Raw genomic sequence first — 17,182 nt, 5'->3', positions numbered from 1 at the left:
CAAAGTCACTCAGCAATGGCCTCCAGCCATCTCAGTTTTGTTAGGCCTTCTAGGGACAAAAGCTCTTCTCAGCATCAAGGGTTTATTGAGGAGGGGGAAGAAGCCTGCTAGGGTAATGGTGGGAAACTATAAAACTTGGAGGGCTTCTGGCCACCAACAAGGGCACGGAAAACGCATTTTCTGAAACTCTCTTTCACCACCCATCCCCAGCTTCCCTAGAACTGTATCACTGTCTTTACTAGTTGTATACACAGGGTTTGGGCTGCTCGTGGTGCCAAGCCATGAAACATTTGCAGTCTGGGAGCTGTGCCGATGTTATCAGATCGGCAGAGAAAGGAACTATGAAAATACAGTTATTTTCAAAAGCCATCTAGGAGAATAAAGTTGCCACAGAGTGTGCACCTATCTCCCTGCATTCTTTCAAACCCTAGGGATATAGCTTTAAAATCCTTAAAGAAAAGGAAACTGGCAGCTCACTGAGAGACACTTCAGACCTGGCACCATGTATCTTGAAGGCTCACATCACTGACTGTGTCCATGCTAGTGAATTATATGCATCCTGGACCATTCTCTGGCACTGAGGTCAACTGGCACAATACATCCAGTATCCATACTACTAAGCTGTCTTGATCTCCCAAGACAGGACAGCCATATGCAAAATGTCTCTTGAGAACAGTCCCTGGCTCGTGGTAGCTTTCAGCCCTCACTCAGAAGCTGTTTGAGAGAGTGCTGGTTGGTCCTGGCCTCAGCCATGCCAGGGATCTTCGAGAAACTGGAGAAGAGATGCCAACAGTAGTGTCCCTGGCACCATTTCATGTTTCAGAGAAGGTGTAGCCAGCAGTCTTGCAGGTGAATTGTGGGTGCCTTTGCCACAGTAAGAAGATGGAAGGGTTGATCCTTTTTACAAGGGCTGTAGTTCCTTCTCTTTGTCAATCCCTTTGTCTTCTCACTTAAACATGAGATTTTATTCTGATGAATGCTGGAATGGCTTACTATTTTCATCTGTTTAATAGTTTGCTGTTGTGATTGTATTTGATTGTGTTTGAACTTGTATTTCCCCAAGGATAGGGAAAGGGATTCTATAAATATTATTTAATTAATAAATGTCAGCTTCTTTTGTAATGTAGTCGGGCAGCAAGGATGTGCACTGGGAGAGTGACCAGTACGGCCAGAAAGGCATTGCTGTTTTTATTCCTGTGCCACATTCGCCATAGTCCCTGTGCCACTGTTGCCAGAAACTCTAATGCCACCACAAAGGACATTATCTATTATAAAACCCTTGCTAAAGCCCCAAGGTATTGAAGGCAGATAATAAATCACTTAATACCTTCTCAGGTATTTTTTTATAACTCGTAGTTTGCTGCCACGATCCACAGAAAACCTGTAATGGAGGTCCTACTGAAAGGATGCACTTGGTCAAAAGTTCTTGATTTGAGCATTCAGATTGCTTTGATCCCTTGTAGGCTCTTCAGAAGATCACCAGAATTATTTTGTTCCAGTATAATCTTTCAAGGTACATCTTCATTCTGAAACATCCTGTGGAGCCTGATGGAAGCTCTGGTTGAATTTGGCCAGGCATGTTAACTGGGCTTCTGCTCACTGACTCATTTGTCAGCCGTGGTCTAGGAGGCACAGTGTTAGCCAAGGGGAAGAGGTTTCCTTCTGGTGATTATTTTGTTAACTGAGAAGACTTTAAATTTCTTGTTAATAATATTTTACAAATCTACAGGTCAAAATCTGAAATAAAAGACAATATTTTAATTAAATGCTGGTATGTCCTGGGCAAATCAGTGATGATACAGGACCATGGAGATTCATTGTAGTCTGTTAAGGTTGTGTCTACATTCTCAAATGAGTGTATGTATTCCTAGAGCTATCTTGGATACGTAAACAAAATATCTTAGGTATTTTTGCTATTCTGAGGCTTTCTGTTAGACTGATAGTTGAGTGAAATATTCTGTGGGACAAATGCTGTTTGCTTAACTCATGGGAGCTAGTCTGCTTATTTCAATGAGTTAGCAAAGTGAACTGGATTTTGTTGTTTGGGGACTATTCAGAAAGCTGTGCTATATTTTTATGGAGGATCCTCCAGTAGTGTGGACGTCACTATATGATTAAATCAATGGGAAACCTGTGGGAAAGTTAGAAGGTATGGCATTGAGTTCACAACGTATTGAGATTAACAAACACATTCTTGAACGGGGGCATGCACAAGGCAGATGGAACCAAATTCTGATACATTTCAAATGGTATTAAGTAGTAGTCATTGTTATTTCTTATGCTGTATGTATAGGGCTTCTGTGGATAGAAGGACTACTGCATATACAGCACTGGGATTATTATGTTCTGAACTGAGAATTTTAGAGTAGTTTTAACAAATGGTCTATTCATTTGTAAAATCTGGAAATGTATTCTGTCAATGGAGGTTAGTACATAAAGACTGATGACTGTTGGAAAAAAAATGTGAACTTTTGTTTGAATATAACTATTTGTTTTGATGGTAATTGAGGCAATTCCTTCACTTTCCACAAACATTCATTAGATGATATTCTGTGGAAAAACTGTCACATGCAATGATGCATTTCTGTATCCATATGAATGCCTGAACTGGAAGTTTGTGTGCAGTTCTTAGGGAAGCCTTTGATGGGTTGTAAGTTTACCAGCCAAGGGTAAAAAACAGATGTCAGGTGATTTGGGTGACCAACAACCCACTATAAATACTAATCTATGAGTGGTGAATTCCTAAAATACCTAAAACAGTCATTTTGGTGAGTAGCTTGTGAGCAATCTCATGGGCAGAAGTATGTTGGCAATTACTCCTTCAGTAATTTGTGAAAAATATATCTGCTCATTGACATTTTGGAAAAAAAGAAGACAAATCACTTAAATGCATTGCGGGAAATATCTTGCCAGCTCACAACCCAAAACACATGACTCTACTTACAAATATTTAGACGCCTTCTGATATTTCTGAACTTCTGGTATTTCTTATTGGAAGAAGTCTGTCTAGATGTGCAGACCCCCCAGTTCCCCAAACAGCAGAAATGTAACCCCAGAGTTGTGACACAATTTGAATAAAACCCCAAATCTGTATGAGTGGCTTGGTCCCAATCTGAAATTTGCAGCTAGATGGCTTTTTTTAAACAAAATTTCAAATTTTTATGCTTGGATATGTTAAAAAAGATGGATTGCAATTTGAACTTTGAACCAAAATTCACTTCTGAAGGCTGTTACGCATTAGCATCAGGGATCCTAGTACATATTTGAAAATGCGGTTATTGGCAGGCATTAGTTTAAACTCCTCTGCAGACCACAGGTAGATCCAGAACAGTTCATAGCTCGTGATTTATGATCTGCTGCAGTTACAAGATTTACGAGGGCCCATTCCGGCAACATTCCCTTCTCATTGGCCCTGAGAATCAGTTCTGCCATGCTGCTCACCTGTGACATGCTTTAGAGGTTCAAAGGAGGTTTGTTTCCTGTGTCGTCTTCTTCCTTTTATGTCTTTGCTGAAATTCCCAACAAGAAAGGTCATTTATAAGGGTATGTGTTTGTGATGTAGACATGGGACATGAATTGAGACTGACAGATTCATTTCATGCAGGATACATGAATAGTGCTTGCAACTTGTGGTCCATATGCGCATGGACTGATTTCAGATTGGTAGCTTAGCTGGCATAGCTACTTCAAATGTGTTCCTTACAAGGTTATTTGTGCAATTTCAGCCTCATTTCAGTAGTGACTGGAAAACAGATCCCATCATGTATAGACATGGAGCTCTTCATGTGTTCCTTTTCTGGGTTGGGGGGGTAATATAATTTCCTGACACAGCTGTTTATTTTTCTACAATTGCCTAATTAAGACTGAGTTTCTAAAGCACTATATTACTAAAATAGTTTCATATTTCACTAAAATTTCTTCTGGTTCTCAAGTATACAATGACTGCCTTTGCATAGTCAAAACAGTATCCCTCCATTATAATTTGATGGTACAACAGCATTAAAATTACTTTATGTTGTCTACCCATCTATCACAGTATTCCAAAAGCAATTTGTAATACGACAGATTTTGGTTTTATATTTTGTACAGTTAAAAAGTACAAAGAATTTTGAAACCCTTCACATTCAAGACCAGTGAAATGGAAATACGGCAAAACCACATTCTGCAATAGGTACCTCACAAATAATTTCTCAGTTGCATCTGTCTGGCTATAGAAATAATAGTTAAAAGGGCAAATTAATTGTTTCTAGCTTAAGATTTTCTTTAGAAATAAACCAACTGAAGTAGAGATATTTCATTGAACTTCTTCCTGAAATATACGTTTTTGTTTATATTTTTGGATTTCAGCTTTCCTCTGAATGATTTGCTATCCAAAACAAAATCAGAGCTTTTCTAGTACACAGTAATTAAAAAAATGAAAACTAACAAGTAATAGAAAATGAGTTTTGTTTGTTGTAGATTGGTGACCTGTACTGCAATGCAGAAGGCAGATGATGACCTGAAAGTCAGAGAGACTGAAAAGAGGGACAAAACTTATTACAAAATGATTACTGAAATTGGTAAGAAATTTGTGCTTGGAGGCAGTCATGTGTCTTTAAGCCTGTCACGACTCAATTCAGCTTCTTCTTTTTTAAAGTGTTCAGTGATGAGACTGAATAAAGCATTCCCAGCAACTCTGGTAACGTCAGTGCTGCTGGCCTGAAATGTTCCACATTTTGTCGTAGCCCTTCTCCCCACATGGGATGTGTTAGTACACCTTGTCCTGTTATCAAGTGCCCCCCTTCTTCTGCCCCCATTCTTCTTTCAGGCACTGGGATTTAGAGTATAGGTTTTTGTGAGAACAGGGGCTGGTCCCCTTTCTCAGGATTTCTTTCCTCAACAAACAATGACTTTTGCACAGTGTCTGATTGGTTTGGGGGAGTTGTTTATGGTAACTACTTGAGTTCAATGGAGTTTTTGTGTTTTCTTTTATTGTTGCTAATTTGAATTTATTTTTAAAAGGGGAATTAAATTACCGAGACAGGAAGATATTGATGCAAATTTCCTTACTGCTAAGTTAGTAGGATTGAAATTAGGAGCATGTACATATCTTCAAGAAGCATCAAAAATATATAACTACAATTTAGGGACCTTAGAAAGATTTCAGTTTTAACAGAAATGTAATTCCTTGACTTGCTTAGCTCATCTGTTTTTTAAATGCAATGACCAAGACTGAAAAACTCCTTGCATCTTCAGTGATTCCCTAGGATTGTGCTGAACCCTTCCTGAGAACATCCTACGCAGATGTCTCCCTGTTTTCTCCAGGGTATTTCAAAGACTCCCCAAACCAAGCAGTGTGAGAATTATGCTTTACCGTCTGTTCCACCATATATCTTCTTTATAATTTTACCTAGAAATTTTGTGAGGGAGTTCCAACAGCAAAACTTACACTGTGGAAGTGTTGTAACATGTACTACCACACATACATACATGGAATTATTTCACAGCTCAAGAAGACTAAATTCTCTGAGATTAGCCCTTTTTAGCCAATCAAATGCTACAGAAATAAAACACTTCTATTATTTGTATCTCCTTTTGTGTACAGCTATCAGTGTACATTCAACCCAGAGGATCTTGTGGTGCTTTGCAAATGACATATGTACAGGAATTCCTTCTCCTCTGAAATGCCCAGGCTTAGAGGGTGGGCTGCAGCCAAGAAAATAATCAGCTTACAGCACACTGCATAATGTGTGTGAACTGCACAATGTGTGTAAGGATAATTCTGGCCAAGGGCGTATCAGACAGTACATCTCACAAGTGCATCCTGCTGGAAAAGGCTAATATTTAAAAGCTCTATTAAAATTTTAAAAGCTATCAACAACCTTCTTCGTTGACAGTCAGTATGATCTACTAAGTTTTTCTTTTTATTTACACATGTATATCTATTTTTAATATCCATACATACAATTAAAATGTTGATTTATCATTGAAATCCCTAAAACTTGTCTGCTTTCACAAGTAATTTCCTTTAAGCACCAGGTTTTAATAACCGGTGATAAAGGGAGTTAGAAGAAACTTGACTTATACATCTGAGAGGACAATATACATCTATATTGACTAAGATAGGACAGTATATATCTATATTGACTAATGATACTAACTGACAGCTCTGAGTACCAGCCCAGACCAGTACACAGACTTACTAGTATAAACTGTGAGCTAGACAGTGAAATGTGTGTGGGCATTTTTCTTTTTAAATACTATAGCTCCTGCTGACTGTTTCTTGTTACTTATGTAGTGCTGCTAGCTTGGAGATCCCCAAACATTTTACCAAGGTTAATTGAGGAATAATCCCATTTAAATGGGGAAGAAAAAAAAAAGTAAGAAAAAGGCTCCAACAAAAACCTAAAACTTTTTTCCCTGTTTAATAAATGAGAAACCTTCAAAGAGTTCTATGATGTGGCTTTGTCAATAACACGTGGTGAGCCCTGAGTTCATACCTATTGTCAAAACTGAGTGCCATTACTACACCTGTCAAGCTCTTTCTCTGTCTGGGCTTATCCTTCAGTTTACCTTTGGAGCAGAAGCAGCCAGTTGTTGTGGGACTGTACAGTCCTACTACAGTGAGACTAACTGTGGTTGTCCAGTAGCGTCCACAACAGCTGGAGTGTTGACTAGTAATTATAAGAAGGTCAGCAATGCTTATAACCTCCCCAGTGGTACCAGTCTTCTATTACGAAGACTTTTCATAGGAGACCTTCAATAAGTGCTCCAATGTCTTGTGGAGAAAAATATGTTGATGTGACCTCTATACCATCATGAGGAGAAAGGGCATTGATAACCTCAATCTTCACCATAAGTCTCGCTTTCCAAAGAATTTAACTTAGCTCCTCTAACTTGTTTTCCTTGCTTTGTCCTCTCCTTTCATTCTCCTCATCTCCGCACTGACTCCTGGATGCCTCTATTCACAAAATTATTACACCAACTCTCAGTTAATGTTGCTATTCAGGTACTGTCTTTTTCTGCAGATTCCTCAGAACAGACTTCTTCTGCAAGTCCTTTCAGAGGAGATCTACCAGTGAAATGTCCATGATAACAGATTGAAAAGGATGATAAAATAAAATGGTGAGGACTATGTGGAACCAAACAGCAACCACTGGCTGTCTTCTGTAGAACATCCTTGCGCTGCTCAAGCATCCCTACTTTGTTCCTGCCTTTTCTTCATGCTCCCTAAGGTATGTTTGGGATTAGTTTAATTTAGAATATTAGCTTCTCAGGAACCAATGTTTTTTAATATTTTTACCTGTATTGGGATATATGCACGTATGGCACTGAATCAGTAACAAGAGGAAAGGCATCAGCACAGTTCCTTTAGCTCAAATTTATGTGTACTAACCAAAGGATTCATTATTTCTGCTCTTCCATGCTTAGATTTCAAAGTCAGATCTTTCATGACAAGGCTGTAGATGGAAAGCCATACTTTGAAATAAAACTTCAAGAAGTAAAGTGGGGATAAATGATCTTTATAAATGTAATCCAAGTAGTTATTATTTAATAGCTGATATTTTTGCTTCTCCCTTCCCACTTACTGCTGAAAGACATCAGCAGCTTATAAAGAGAAAGAGCCTGGCAGGGGAAAAGAGCTGATTTTTTTTCTGGAAAATAGGGATTTCTCTCTGGAATATGTGTGAGTGCTGGTATGTACACACTAAAGTGTGCATGCATTTAGTGTAGTCACTAGCTTTGAAACATGTGCACATGGTCTCTCTATGAAAAAAAAGAAAAAAAAGATGTTCAAGCTCAGATAAATTTCCAGGCTGATTTGGGCAGAGAGACAGTAATGGGGGGGTTATGTAGCCAGGATGCAAATGCCTTCATAATGTATATGCTGTCTGAGTGTAACTGTGTGTCCTCTCCATGTGTGTCTGTGTGTTGATGAAGTGTTTTGCATTTATTTTTCTGTGCGTCTGTCTGGACATACATACAATCCATTTTACCAGTTCTTCCAAGGCAGTGTGAGTCATAACCATATCCATTTAGCTGTGTTTGCCAAGGCACATGTTTGAGTTCATTTGAGTTCTACATGTACGAGTCAGGAGCTGTGCTTGTCCATGATCTGTGTATGCATGCATTCATGAAGACATGGTTAACCTGCTTTGATCTGATCTGGAGAGGTGAATAACTCTGTGCAGAAGGGTGTGTATGAGGGAAGTTTGCTTTTACTAGTTTGCAGATATTTAACATATTCTTAGTGTACAGAATGCTGACCACTGAGTGCTTATGACAACATCAGGGTTAGTAATGATTGCCAACATGAAAGGTATTTTAATTTATCAAGATAAATGTCCATATTCTTGCACAAAATTGATTCTATTTTCTCTCATTCACAAAAAAACCCCCCCAAAAACCAACCAATCAAACAAAAACAACAACAGCAACAACAAACCCCCCCCCAAAAACCCAAACAAAATTACAGCACTATGAGAAACCTGACCTTTTTTTCTTAGGGGAGTGCAGAATATGGCCAAGATTGGTTTTGAGAGGTTTTTTTTGTTTGCTTTTGCCTTATGCTTAGAAATACAAACCTTTAGATTTTTGATGCCAAGTTTGGAAATTGCATCCCTAGTAAGTGTTTTAGAGGCACTTTGAGCTGTCTGGTGAGCCAAAGTGAGAGATTATACTCATCAGTTTTTCTGTCTACTTAATTTGTTAAGTGAAGTAATCTTCCTGAAGTGGGAGCATTTCACATAGTTTTCCAAAGAACCAGGAATTTTTTTTTAATGGTAACAGAAATAAAAGTATTTCAGTCTCCAGCATCTTGAATAAAAATAAAGACTTGAATTTTTATTGCTTCATTTAATAATTTAGGTCCATGCAAAGTGAGTGCAAAAGAGGTATTGATGCTCTATTTTGCACTATTCTCTTACCTGAGTCTTGAAACATCATTCCTAATATGGTACAGAGTACCAGCATGGTGAAACAGGTGCTTATACAGAGCTGTATATACAAGGGCCAAGACAGCAGAAAATTAGGGCATAGGGGCCTATCCCAATTCCCACAAAGGAAATGGGAACTGGATTAAGCCTAAACCTCTAATTACATAGGGGTAATAGTCTATCAGAACTCCCACAGCAAAAGGGAGTTGGATCAAGCCCAAGACTCTAATTGCATTTTTTTCCTTGCCATTTTTGTTCATATATTTTGTTTACTCAGGCTCATCATTACATTATTTTGTAACTATTATGATAGGATTAGTGGCCATTAAATATCTGATTTCTGAATGGTATGTCTTGTTCCTTGTCACTGATGTCCCTGATCTATGTCAGAAAGGTTTGTATATTCTGGTTGGTATAGCAAGAGATAGATACATTTACCTAATTGATTGAAATGGATCAAGGCTTAAACATTTCCTACCATCACCTCAAAGAGCCATACTACTTTTCTGTGTGTAGAAAACAATAGAGTGCAAGGCCACACCAGCACCTTTTTCTTCCCATTTATCCTGGTGTTCATACCAATGCCTTTGAATTTCTGCAGTGAGGCCTAGATATATCCAAGGAATTTTATAAGAAAAGAGCATTACTGGCTATGTGAGAGATAGCTATTACTTGGAGAAAGTTCCAATGCTGTCTGTTGTTTTGGAGCACCCCAATACATTTGTTCAGTTTGTTCAATACCAGATTTCCTCCTCCTCTTCTAAGAGTAACTCTGCAGTGGTATCAACATGTCATCTACAGTGCAGATGTTTGGAGATTTGTCCCCTCTTTGAGTCCCGTCCCCAAGCATCCCAGCTCTAGAGTCAGAAGAGAGTTCTGGCACATACCAGGCAACAAAAAGTGTGCCCATACTTCCAGTGGTACCCTGACTGTGCCATACTGGCAGTCTCAGAAGTACAAGGCTGTACAGAGGCCCTGATACACGATGGGAATTCTCACTGACGACAGTAGAAACTGCATGCGTCAGTCTAGGCAGGACTCCAGGTAAATGATGTCAGTATGGCTTGGAAAACATCGAAGTAGGAAATACATGCTGGAGCAAGGGGCATTTTTGCAGTCATTCCTTACAACATAATTTTACTTAGTCGCCCATTAATAATGTCCTGAGACAGAAGGGTACAGCTTTATTTTGGAGATTTTATTGATTTTTTTTCCTAATTTTGTACTTTCAATTTGTGACCCTAATATATAAGCTCAAAATTAGGGGAGGGCTTTAGCCAATACAGGTGTAGACTTCTGGAAAAGTTTTCTCATGGGAGTGGTGGAAACAGGCAAGCAAATTAGCTGTGGATTTTGATTATTTAATGAAAGGGTTTTTATAGCAAGGTTGTCTAAAACAGGAAGGCTTTACCCATCAACACAGAAGATCCCATCCACTGTATCTATCTGGGGAGCTGGGAAGGAGATGATTATCAATATTTGTTGGAAGGACAGGGTGAATCATTGATATAGCTATTCATTGCTTTCTGGGACAGAAGGACTTTGACCAATTTGGAGGTGTTAGTTCCCAATTAATATATTTTTGGCTACAGCAGAGGTACAGAAACGTTGAACCAAATAGTAGAAGACGTGTCTGTCAATTAAACTATCCAGGAGATGTATTGGTAAGCGACCTTCAGTTACAGAGATATAAAGACTAAGTAACCTCAGTCACTTCACTGGAATCATTCAAGACTTAAACTGACAGAAAAGAGGAAGGAATGTCTTTCTCTTTGAAACCTTTTTATCCCATTTAGAATAACACAGCCTTAACTTGTATCTCCTAAATGCAGTAGGAAATATGTTTTTCTTTCAGACTGAACAGTATTTTGGTGTTTAGCTCACTTGACATAGTCTCTGCCAAAGAAGGCCATTTTTTCTTTTTGAACTTACCTGGTTTGCAGTGTTTCCAACATGTGCATTAAAATCCATAGGGCCACATCTCACTGTAGTCTTAGCACTTGTTAATATTTGGAAGGGACATTTGATAAGAACAAACAGGGTGAAATAGATAATGATAAACAACAAAATGTTTAAAAGTAGGTCCAACTACCTTGATTAAAACAGATTATTTTTTACATTTGCAATGAAGATTAGTTAGAACTGTTTCAATGATTTGTAAAAAGTAGTATCAGAAGGCCATTTTAGTGACTTGGAGTTTGCTGCCCTGGGCTGCGTGGAGCCTGGGAACTCAAGGAGGCAGAAGAGTAAGCTGGCCAGTCCAGCTTCACTGTTCAACATGACCAAAGTACACCAACACACAGATACTCCAGGCTGTGAGATGCAAGTGAACTTGTAAAAACTGCTCCCTTTAGCAGTTCTGTGTGCTAGTGGTAACAAAGGTAAGGAACCTATTTAAAACATATACTTTAATCAAAATACTTAACCTTAGCACTGCTTTTGAAAAAAAAGCAATGTAAGAATACCTGTCGGATCCATTTTAAAAAATAGGTTCTGTTTTACCATGAGAGAGAAAACCACGTGCTGGCTGGGGAGACACTTTCATGAGTGGGGACTAACACTGAGGTAAGCAGGTCTTCTCTGTATAACTTTAATGACAAGACATTGTCATGCTTCCTCCCCACCTCCTTAACAACAGATGCAAAGTGAGGTTCACCTGCAATCAGTGAAGTTGTTAGAGTTTTGGGGGGATTCAGAGGGGCTGGCTCTGGCAGAATTCTGCTAGAAAGGGGGAAAGTGCAGGTTTTGTGATTCAGCTTCTATAAATAAATACCTAAATTGCATGTAATTCGGCAGCTAAGCATTTCCTCAAACACTAGTATCAAGATGCTGACTAAAAAGTAAATAATATGAAAAATTTCTGCTAGTAAAATCTTCTCTTTCCTAATACAAAAAAAAAGTGGAGAAAATATACTGTACTGCAAAATTTTTTTTGGAGGAGGGAGTGTGTATGAAGAAAACTATTTGAGCTAAGTTGAAGATGTCTGAATGCAGAAATGTAAAAAAAACCCCAAACTTTGACAAGATTTTGCATACATCTGTAGTTCATTGTAACCAGGGGAAAACTGATTGTTCTGCAAAGTGCAGACAGACAACATTCTACTGGCTTGGACTGCGGCTCTGTGTAGGTGGTGTGTTGGCCCTTGGCAAAGAGTGACTTCACAGTGTTAGGTGATAACGTTTTAAACAGTTATTTAAACTGAAGTTTAAATGTTTTAAAGCCACATTTCAGCCCCCAAAATCTGAAAATCAAGGTACATCTTACTGCCTCTCATAGTGCTTATTGCAGATCTCTGTGCTCCAGTCCTAATGGAGGTCATGATGCTTTCCCAGGCAGACTGAGGTCCCACTCTCTGTAACTCATACAGGTAGTTTGCCAGCATTTCAGTGATACAAGTACATGCAGTGGATCTGAATTCTTACTGGCATACATGAGAGAAATTGCTAAAATCATTGCAGCTGCAGGTGTTTGCATCAGTAGCTTTGGCTTTAGTTTGTCAGTAAAATGTGGAGATCTTTCCCCTCAGAATGTTTGGAAGTTTTCTGCCACGGGTCAGTGCTGTGTACCACCCAACTCCAGTTTCACAGAGTACATTTATATGTAGGGAACTGAATGTATGTGCTAGGAATGGGAAGTGTTTTGCAGTCACTTCTCTGGAAGGTGTGTGCCATAAACCTGCTGTAAAGAGTTAACACCACTGGGGGCTAATCACTGAACACTTGCTGACCTCAGGGGATTTCATCAGACCATACCCCAAGCGGCTTTTGTGATCAGACCCCATGAAGACGTTTCACAAGTCATGCATGCATTAAGGGTTCAGTTGTGGTTTTTGAAAACTGGTTTATGGCTGTTTTCTTAGGTGAAAAAAGTATAATAAAAATGTTATTTTCTGCTTAATGCAGAGTATTTTAACTTCTCAGAAGATAGCTCTTAGTCCCTGCTTACCCATCTGGCCCCTCGGGCTGGTCCTTTTCATAGTAGGGTTGTGCAGCTGAGGGTGTAAGAGCACAGCAAAGACAAGATACCTGAGACTGTGCAGTCAGTGGGAGAGCTACACAAAAGACCCCTGCCACTGGCAACTGAACTGTGACCATTAGATTCCAGTTCAGTTATAGACCTTTTTTTTTTTTAAAAAAAAATCTGGGATTAAAATCTGGTTAACCCTTTGGAAGTGGGGGGGTGAGGGGGGTGGGATGTGGTGGGCAGTTTTTCTAGGAAAACACTAAAGTATCATTATCTACTGTGAAAAGGCTAATAAAGGGTAAAATCAGCAACTCCATGGCTCATAATACTTGTGGAGCAGGTACTTTTTTAAAGTGGACTAACTCTTTTCATACCTTGTAATAGATACGTTACCTGTATAAAAGCACTTTTTCTAGTTTAAATATTTGTCTTTACCAATGATTAATGGGCTCTGAACTTGAACTTGCCTTTTTTACAATTAAGGAAATATTCAAAATTGTCTCAATAGCCCTAATTTGTATTTATCAGTAATGCATTTTTAAATTCTTTTCGAAGTTTTAAATAAGACAACTTACAAATTACATTCTAAATAGTTTCACATCTTCTTTAAATAAAACTTTGTTACACATCTAGACCGAAATTTTAGATATTCTGTTTTAATTTAGTGAGACAGTTTTTGGCCCGAAAAAGGGTAATTCTGAATGGAAAAGTTATCAAAGCTTTATTTTTGGCAACAGTTTTTCAAAATGACACAAGGTGTAGTCTGCTGTGCCTTGTGTAGTTTCAGGCTCTTGCTCGGCTTAAAGTGCTCACGATTTCCTTGGATCAGACCCATAACTCTCTTTGTCACCACAAATAGAGCCATCAGTGTCACTCAGTTCCAAAAAATACATTAACCCTTTCCTGCCCAGCACCTTCTCAAAGACTTGCTTCAACTCCAGCAATTCAAAGAACTATCGGTGGAGAGCTTTGCTGGTTGATTTGGTAACTCTTTAACAGACCATCCTGATTTAACTCCTGGATTTAGATAATATAAACGACTTTTCACCAATTCTCCCTCTCCACTCCTGGGTCACACTTTCTGTGTTTGCTGGAAAATTTCTTGCCAGCTTGCTTCTTTGTGGGGGGAGAGGTGAAGCCTATGACTTCACAGCAAATAGACCAGAGGCATCAAGGCACAGGTAAAACAGATAGAACTACTAATTTTTTCAACTGTATACTAGCAAAAGCATGCATCACAAAGGCCTGATCTTGAGCAACCTCCCATGCCTTTCCATTGCCCTCACTGTTTGACACCTGTAGGTTTGTGGATTGGAAGCCAGCTTTCATCCCAGCTGTTACTGGTGCCCTGGGTCCTGAGCACGGAGGACCTGTATACCTGGGTCCACACTGGCCTGGGGGCTCGCGAGCGTCCTGCTCTGTCTCTGCACCACACTCTGCTTGGGTTCAGAGGAAATTTTACATGAGACTAAATTGCACTGCTTCCTGAAGAAGTTTATAAATCCTGGGACCTAGATTGACACAATTAGTTCCAAAAAAGTTTTGTCCTGTAAAATAGCTTTGATCAACATCAGAACTAAAAATGCTTTCTGTTCCTTGCTGGAAAAAGTAAGGAATTTCTGCTGTCTATTTGGAGGCTAAATAGTGAATATTCATGCATATTCATGAAAATAATAGCAAGGAACTCAATAGGAACTTTTCTGTGGATCAGAATTATTCCTAGGAGTGCAGGTTAACATAATATGGCCCCAGCAAAATCTCCAACTGATAATGCTGCAGTGCTTCCTCTTATGGTACCTGGCTTTTAGAGCTAAGTTTTGAAAGCAGTAAATCAAAAGTAAAAGTTAAAACTTTTAATTGCATGTTTCCAAATGCATTATACATCAAACAACATTAAGTATTCCAAAAGAATTAAAAAACAAGTTAAAAAGCCTTTAGCTGTAGTTTTGTTTGAGTTTCTTTTCTTGGATATTTGGGATCTGCTATAATCAGTTCCACAAAAATTAAAATCTCCAGGACAAGCAGCTTGAATCTTTAAGTAAATAAGCAAAATTTTGCACAGTACTAGAGTTTTTAAAGTAAAGAAATTGAATATTTGATTTGTAACAATAATTTGCAAATTTAACTTTGAAACCAGCTTTTTCTTCCAGATGAGGGAGGACCAGAAGTAGCCAGAACATTCAGAGAAGGTAACTATATAAGCTTTCAAAGCTGCTTTGATAACATGCTGTCTACCACAAACATTATTTTCACAGAATCATAAATCCATATTTTCATATTAAGAGAAATTTCATACAGGTCTCTTGACCTCCATAGTTAATTTAGGCACAATACCTACTGCCTTTAAATGTATTGCCTGAAATTACTTCTTTCAGGGAAAAAACAAAGGCTTGAGCTTTATATAGCTTTTATTTGAAAATATTACATATTGTGAAATACTGACATACAGAGACAGGTCCTCTTAATTGTCTAGAATTTGGACTTGAAGGAAATTAAAAATTAGAAAAGATTAAAAGTTAGGGAAAACACTTTAGAACTGCAGGCACCAGCCAAATAATTTTAGTGGGCAGCTTTTTTTAAAAGTGAATATTTTTATACTAAATGGCATCCAGTTCAGAAAGAATTTTCAGGGAAGATATTTTCTTATATTCTGGGAAGTTAGACTCATAATAGCCAAAGTACTACGTAGCATGCAGCTAAATATAAAACAAAATAAGCTCAGTTATCCAATATAGATATAAAGACAAGTATTTGTGAAATCTATTTAGAGCAGTGTTTTATACCTTAATATACAGATGAAAAAGCTGAAGTGGGAATGTTGTATACTTTAGCCAAAATGCCAGCTAATTTTTTTTTTTTTCCTTTTGCTGGACTTATTTCCTAACAGTAATAAAAAAGATTTAAATTATCAAACGTGTCCAAAGAGTAAGCATACCCAGTTGCTACTGAATTCATATGGTAAAAGTTAGAAGACAATTGGATTTTAAATTCTTCTGGACTGATCCTGCTCTCCTGAAATGAGTGGTAAAATTCCATTTGCCTTCAAAGGGAGCTGAATTTCATGTCAGTTTTTAAAATAGAATTTATTAACTCTTCAGTATTCTGATAAATAATAAAACCTCACTGTTTCTTTAAAATCAAAGTAACAAAAATGTTAGATTAAAATCTAAGCAAACAAGGACTAGCAAATACTGTTTAAAAAAAGCTTTTGGGAGGTAGCTATTGGTAGCCTATCAGCTGATAATTTAATAAAAAGTATTCAGTCTTATTTATCTACTGTTTTAAGTGGTTTATAGGACTTAGATGTTTTAGATTCTCCATTAACATGTACAGGATGCAAAAGAAATAAAGCCCTGCCCTTGCAGAATAAAGGTAGAAATAAGTTTTGACAATTAAAACAATTAAATCTGGCTGCTGAATCTAATACCTAGTTACCTAAGAACAGACATTTTAATGTTAGCATTAGAAAATAAAATAGAGATGTCTTTGCATCAAAAAAGAACTTCTTTTAACAAAATATACAAATTTGGTCTTTCAGGCATTAAAAAAAAATATTTGTGTTTGTCAGTTTAAATTTGTAGTTTAGTAAATACATTGTTTAAATAGTAGGCAGAGACAACCTTTGAAGAAGGATAATTGGTAGGATTAAAACTTACAGTTTGTACACAAAGAAAATACTTTGATAAGGGCAAACAGTAAGCATAAGTCAGTTTGAGGTTCATCACTATCCCATGAATTCCTTTATATCATACTAATTCATATGACTTAAAGACAAAATTGTTAGAATTGTTACTCATCCTTACTGAATATATTTCTATTAAAATGTTATGTTTTTTCCTCTTTCAAAAATTGTTATTGATTTTTCTATAGAGAAGCAGAAAAAAAAAAGTAAATTCGATCATAATTCACAAATACTCCTTCTCTTGAAGCTCATTTTTTACTTTGAAATTAGTAATAGGAAATTATTTGAACAATTTTTTTAAAGTTACTTTATGTGAGAAGCTTTTTGAAAGTTATAATATTATCTTATAACTGACTGCAGCTAGAATTCAGCCTTTTTTCAAATTGAATACTGTACATAATAATTAACAAAATATGTGGATGTAGATACAGGTACAATTATTAGGAACATTAATTTGCATTGTTGAATCTTATGGGGAGTTTGCTCTTTCTTAAGTCTCTCAAGTAGTTAGCAATGAAAACAAATTGAGATTAAAAGAATGTTTCAAATCTTCCTTAAAAACTTGAAAAATGTTTCTAAATCTTTAAAAGTGGCTTGATATATTTTTGCCTATAAATTATA

At 37.5% G+C, this 17,182-nt stretch overlaps 1 protein-coding gene across 1 annotated transcript in view; it reads left to right on the top strand.

Annotated features, from left to right (window-relative positions):
* Positions 1 to 7,014: 7,014 nt before the first annotated feature.
* The window catches only part of HSD17B12 (hydroxysteroid 17-beta dehydrogenase 12), a 120,976-nt gene continuing 110,808 nt past the window's right edge, over positions 7,015 to 17,182 (top strand). Inside the window, exon 1 of the mRNA XM_032111037.1 lies at positions 7,015 to 7,214. Within this exon, the coding sequence (XP_031966928.1) occupies positions 7,203 to 7,214 (12 nt within the window). The 5' untranslated portion in view covers positions 7,015 to 7,202. The remainder of the gene's footprint in view (positions 7,215 to 17,182) is intronic.

Source organism: Corvus moneduloides, chromosome 6 (genome assembly GCF_009650955.1).
Source record: "Corvus moneduloides isolate bCorMon1 chromosome 6, bCorMon1.pri, whole genome shotgun sequence".
NCBI lineage: Eukaryota > Metazoa > Chordata > Aves > Passeriformes > Corvidae > Corvus > Corvus moneduloides.
The sequence above is the reverse complement of the archived record's forward strand: the minus strand, read 5'-3'. Positions and strand labels throughout refer to the sequence as shown.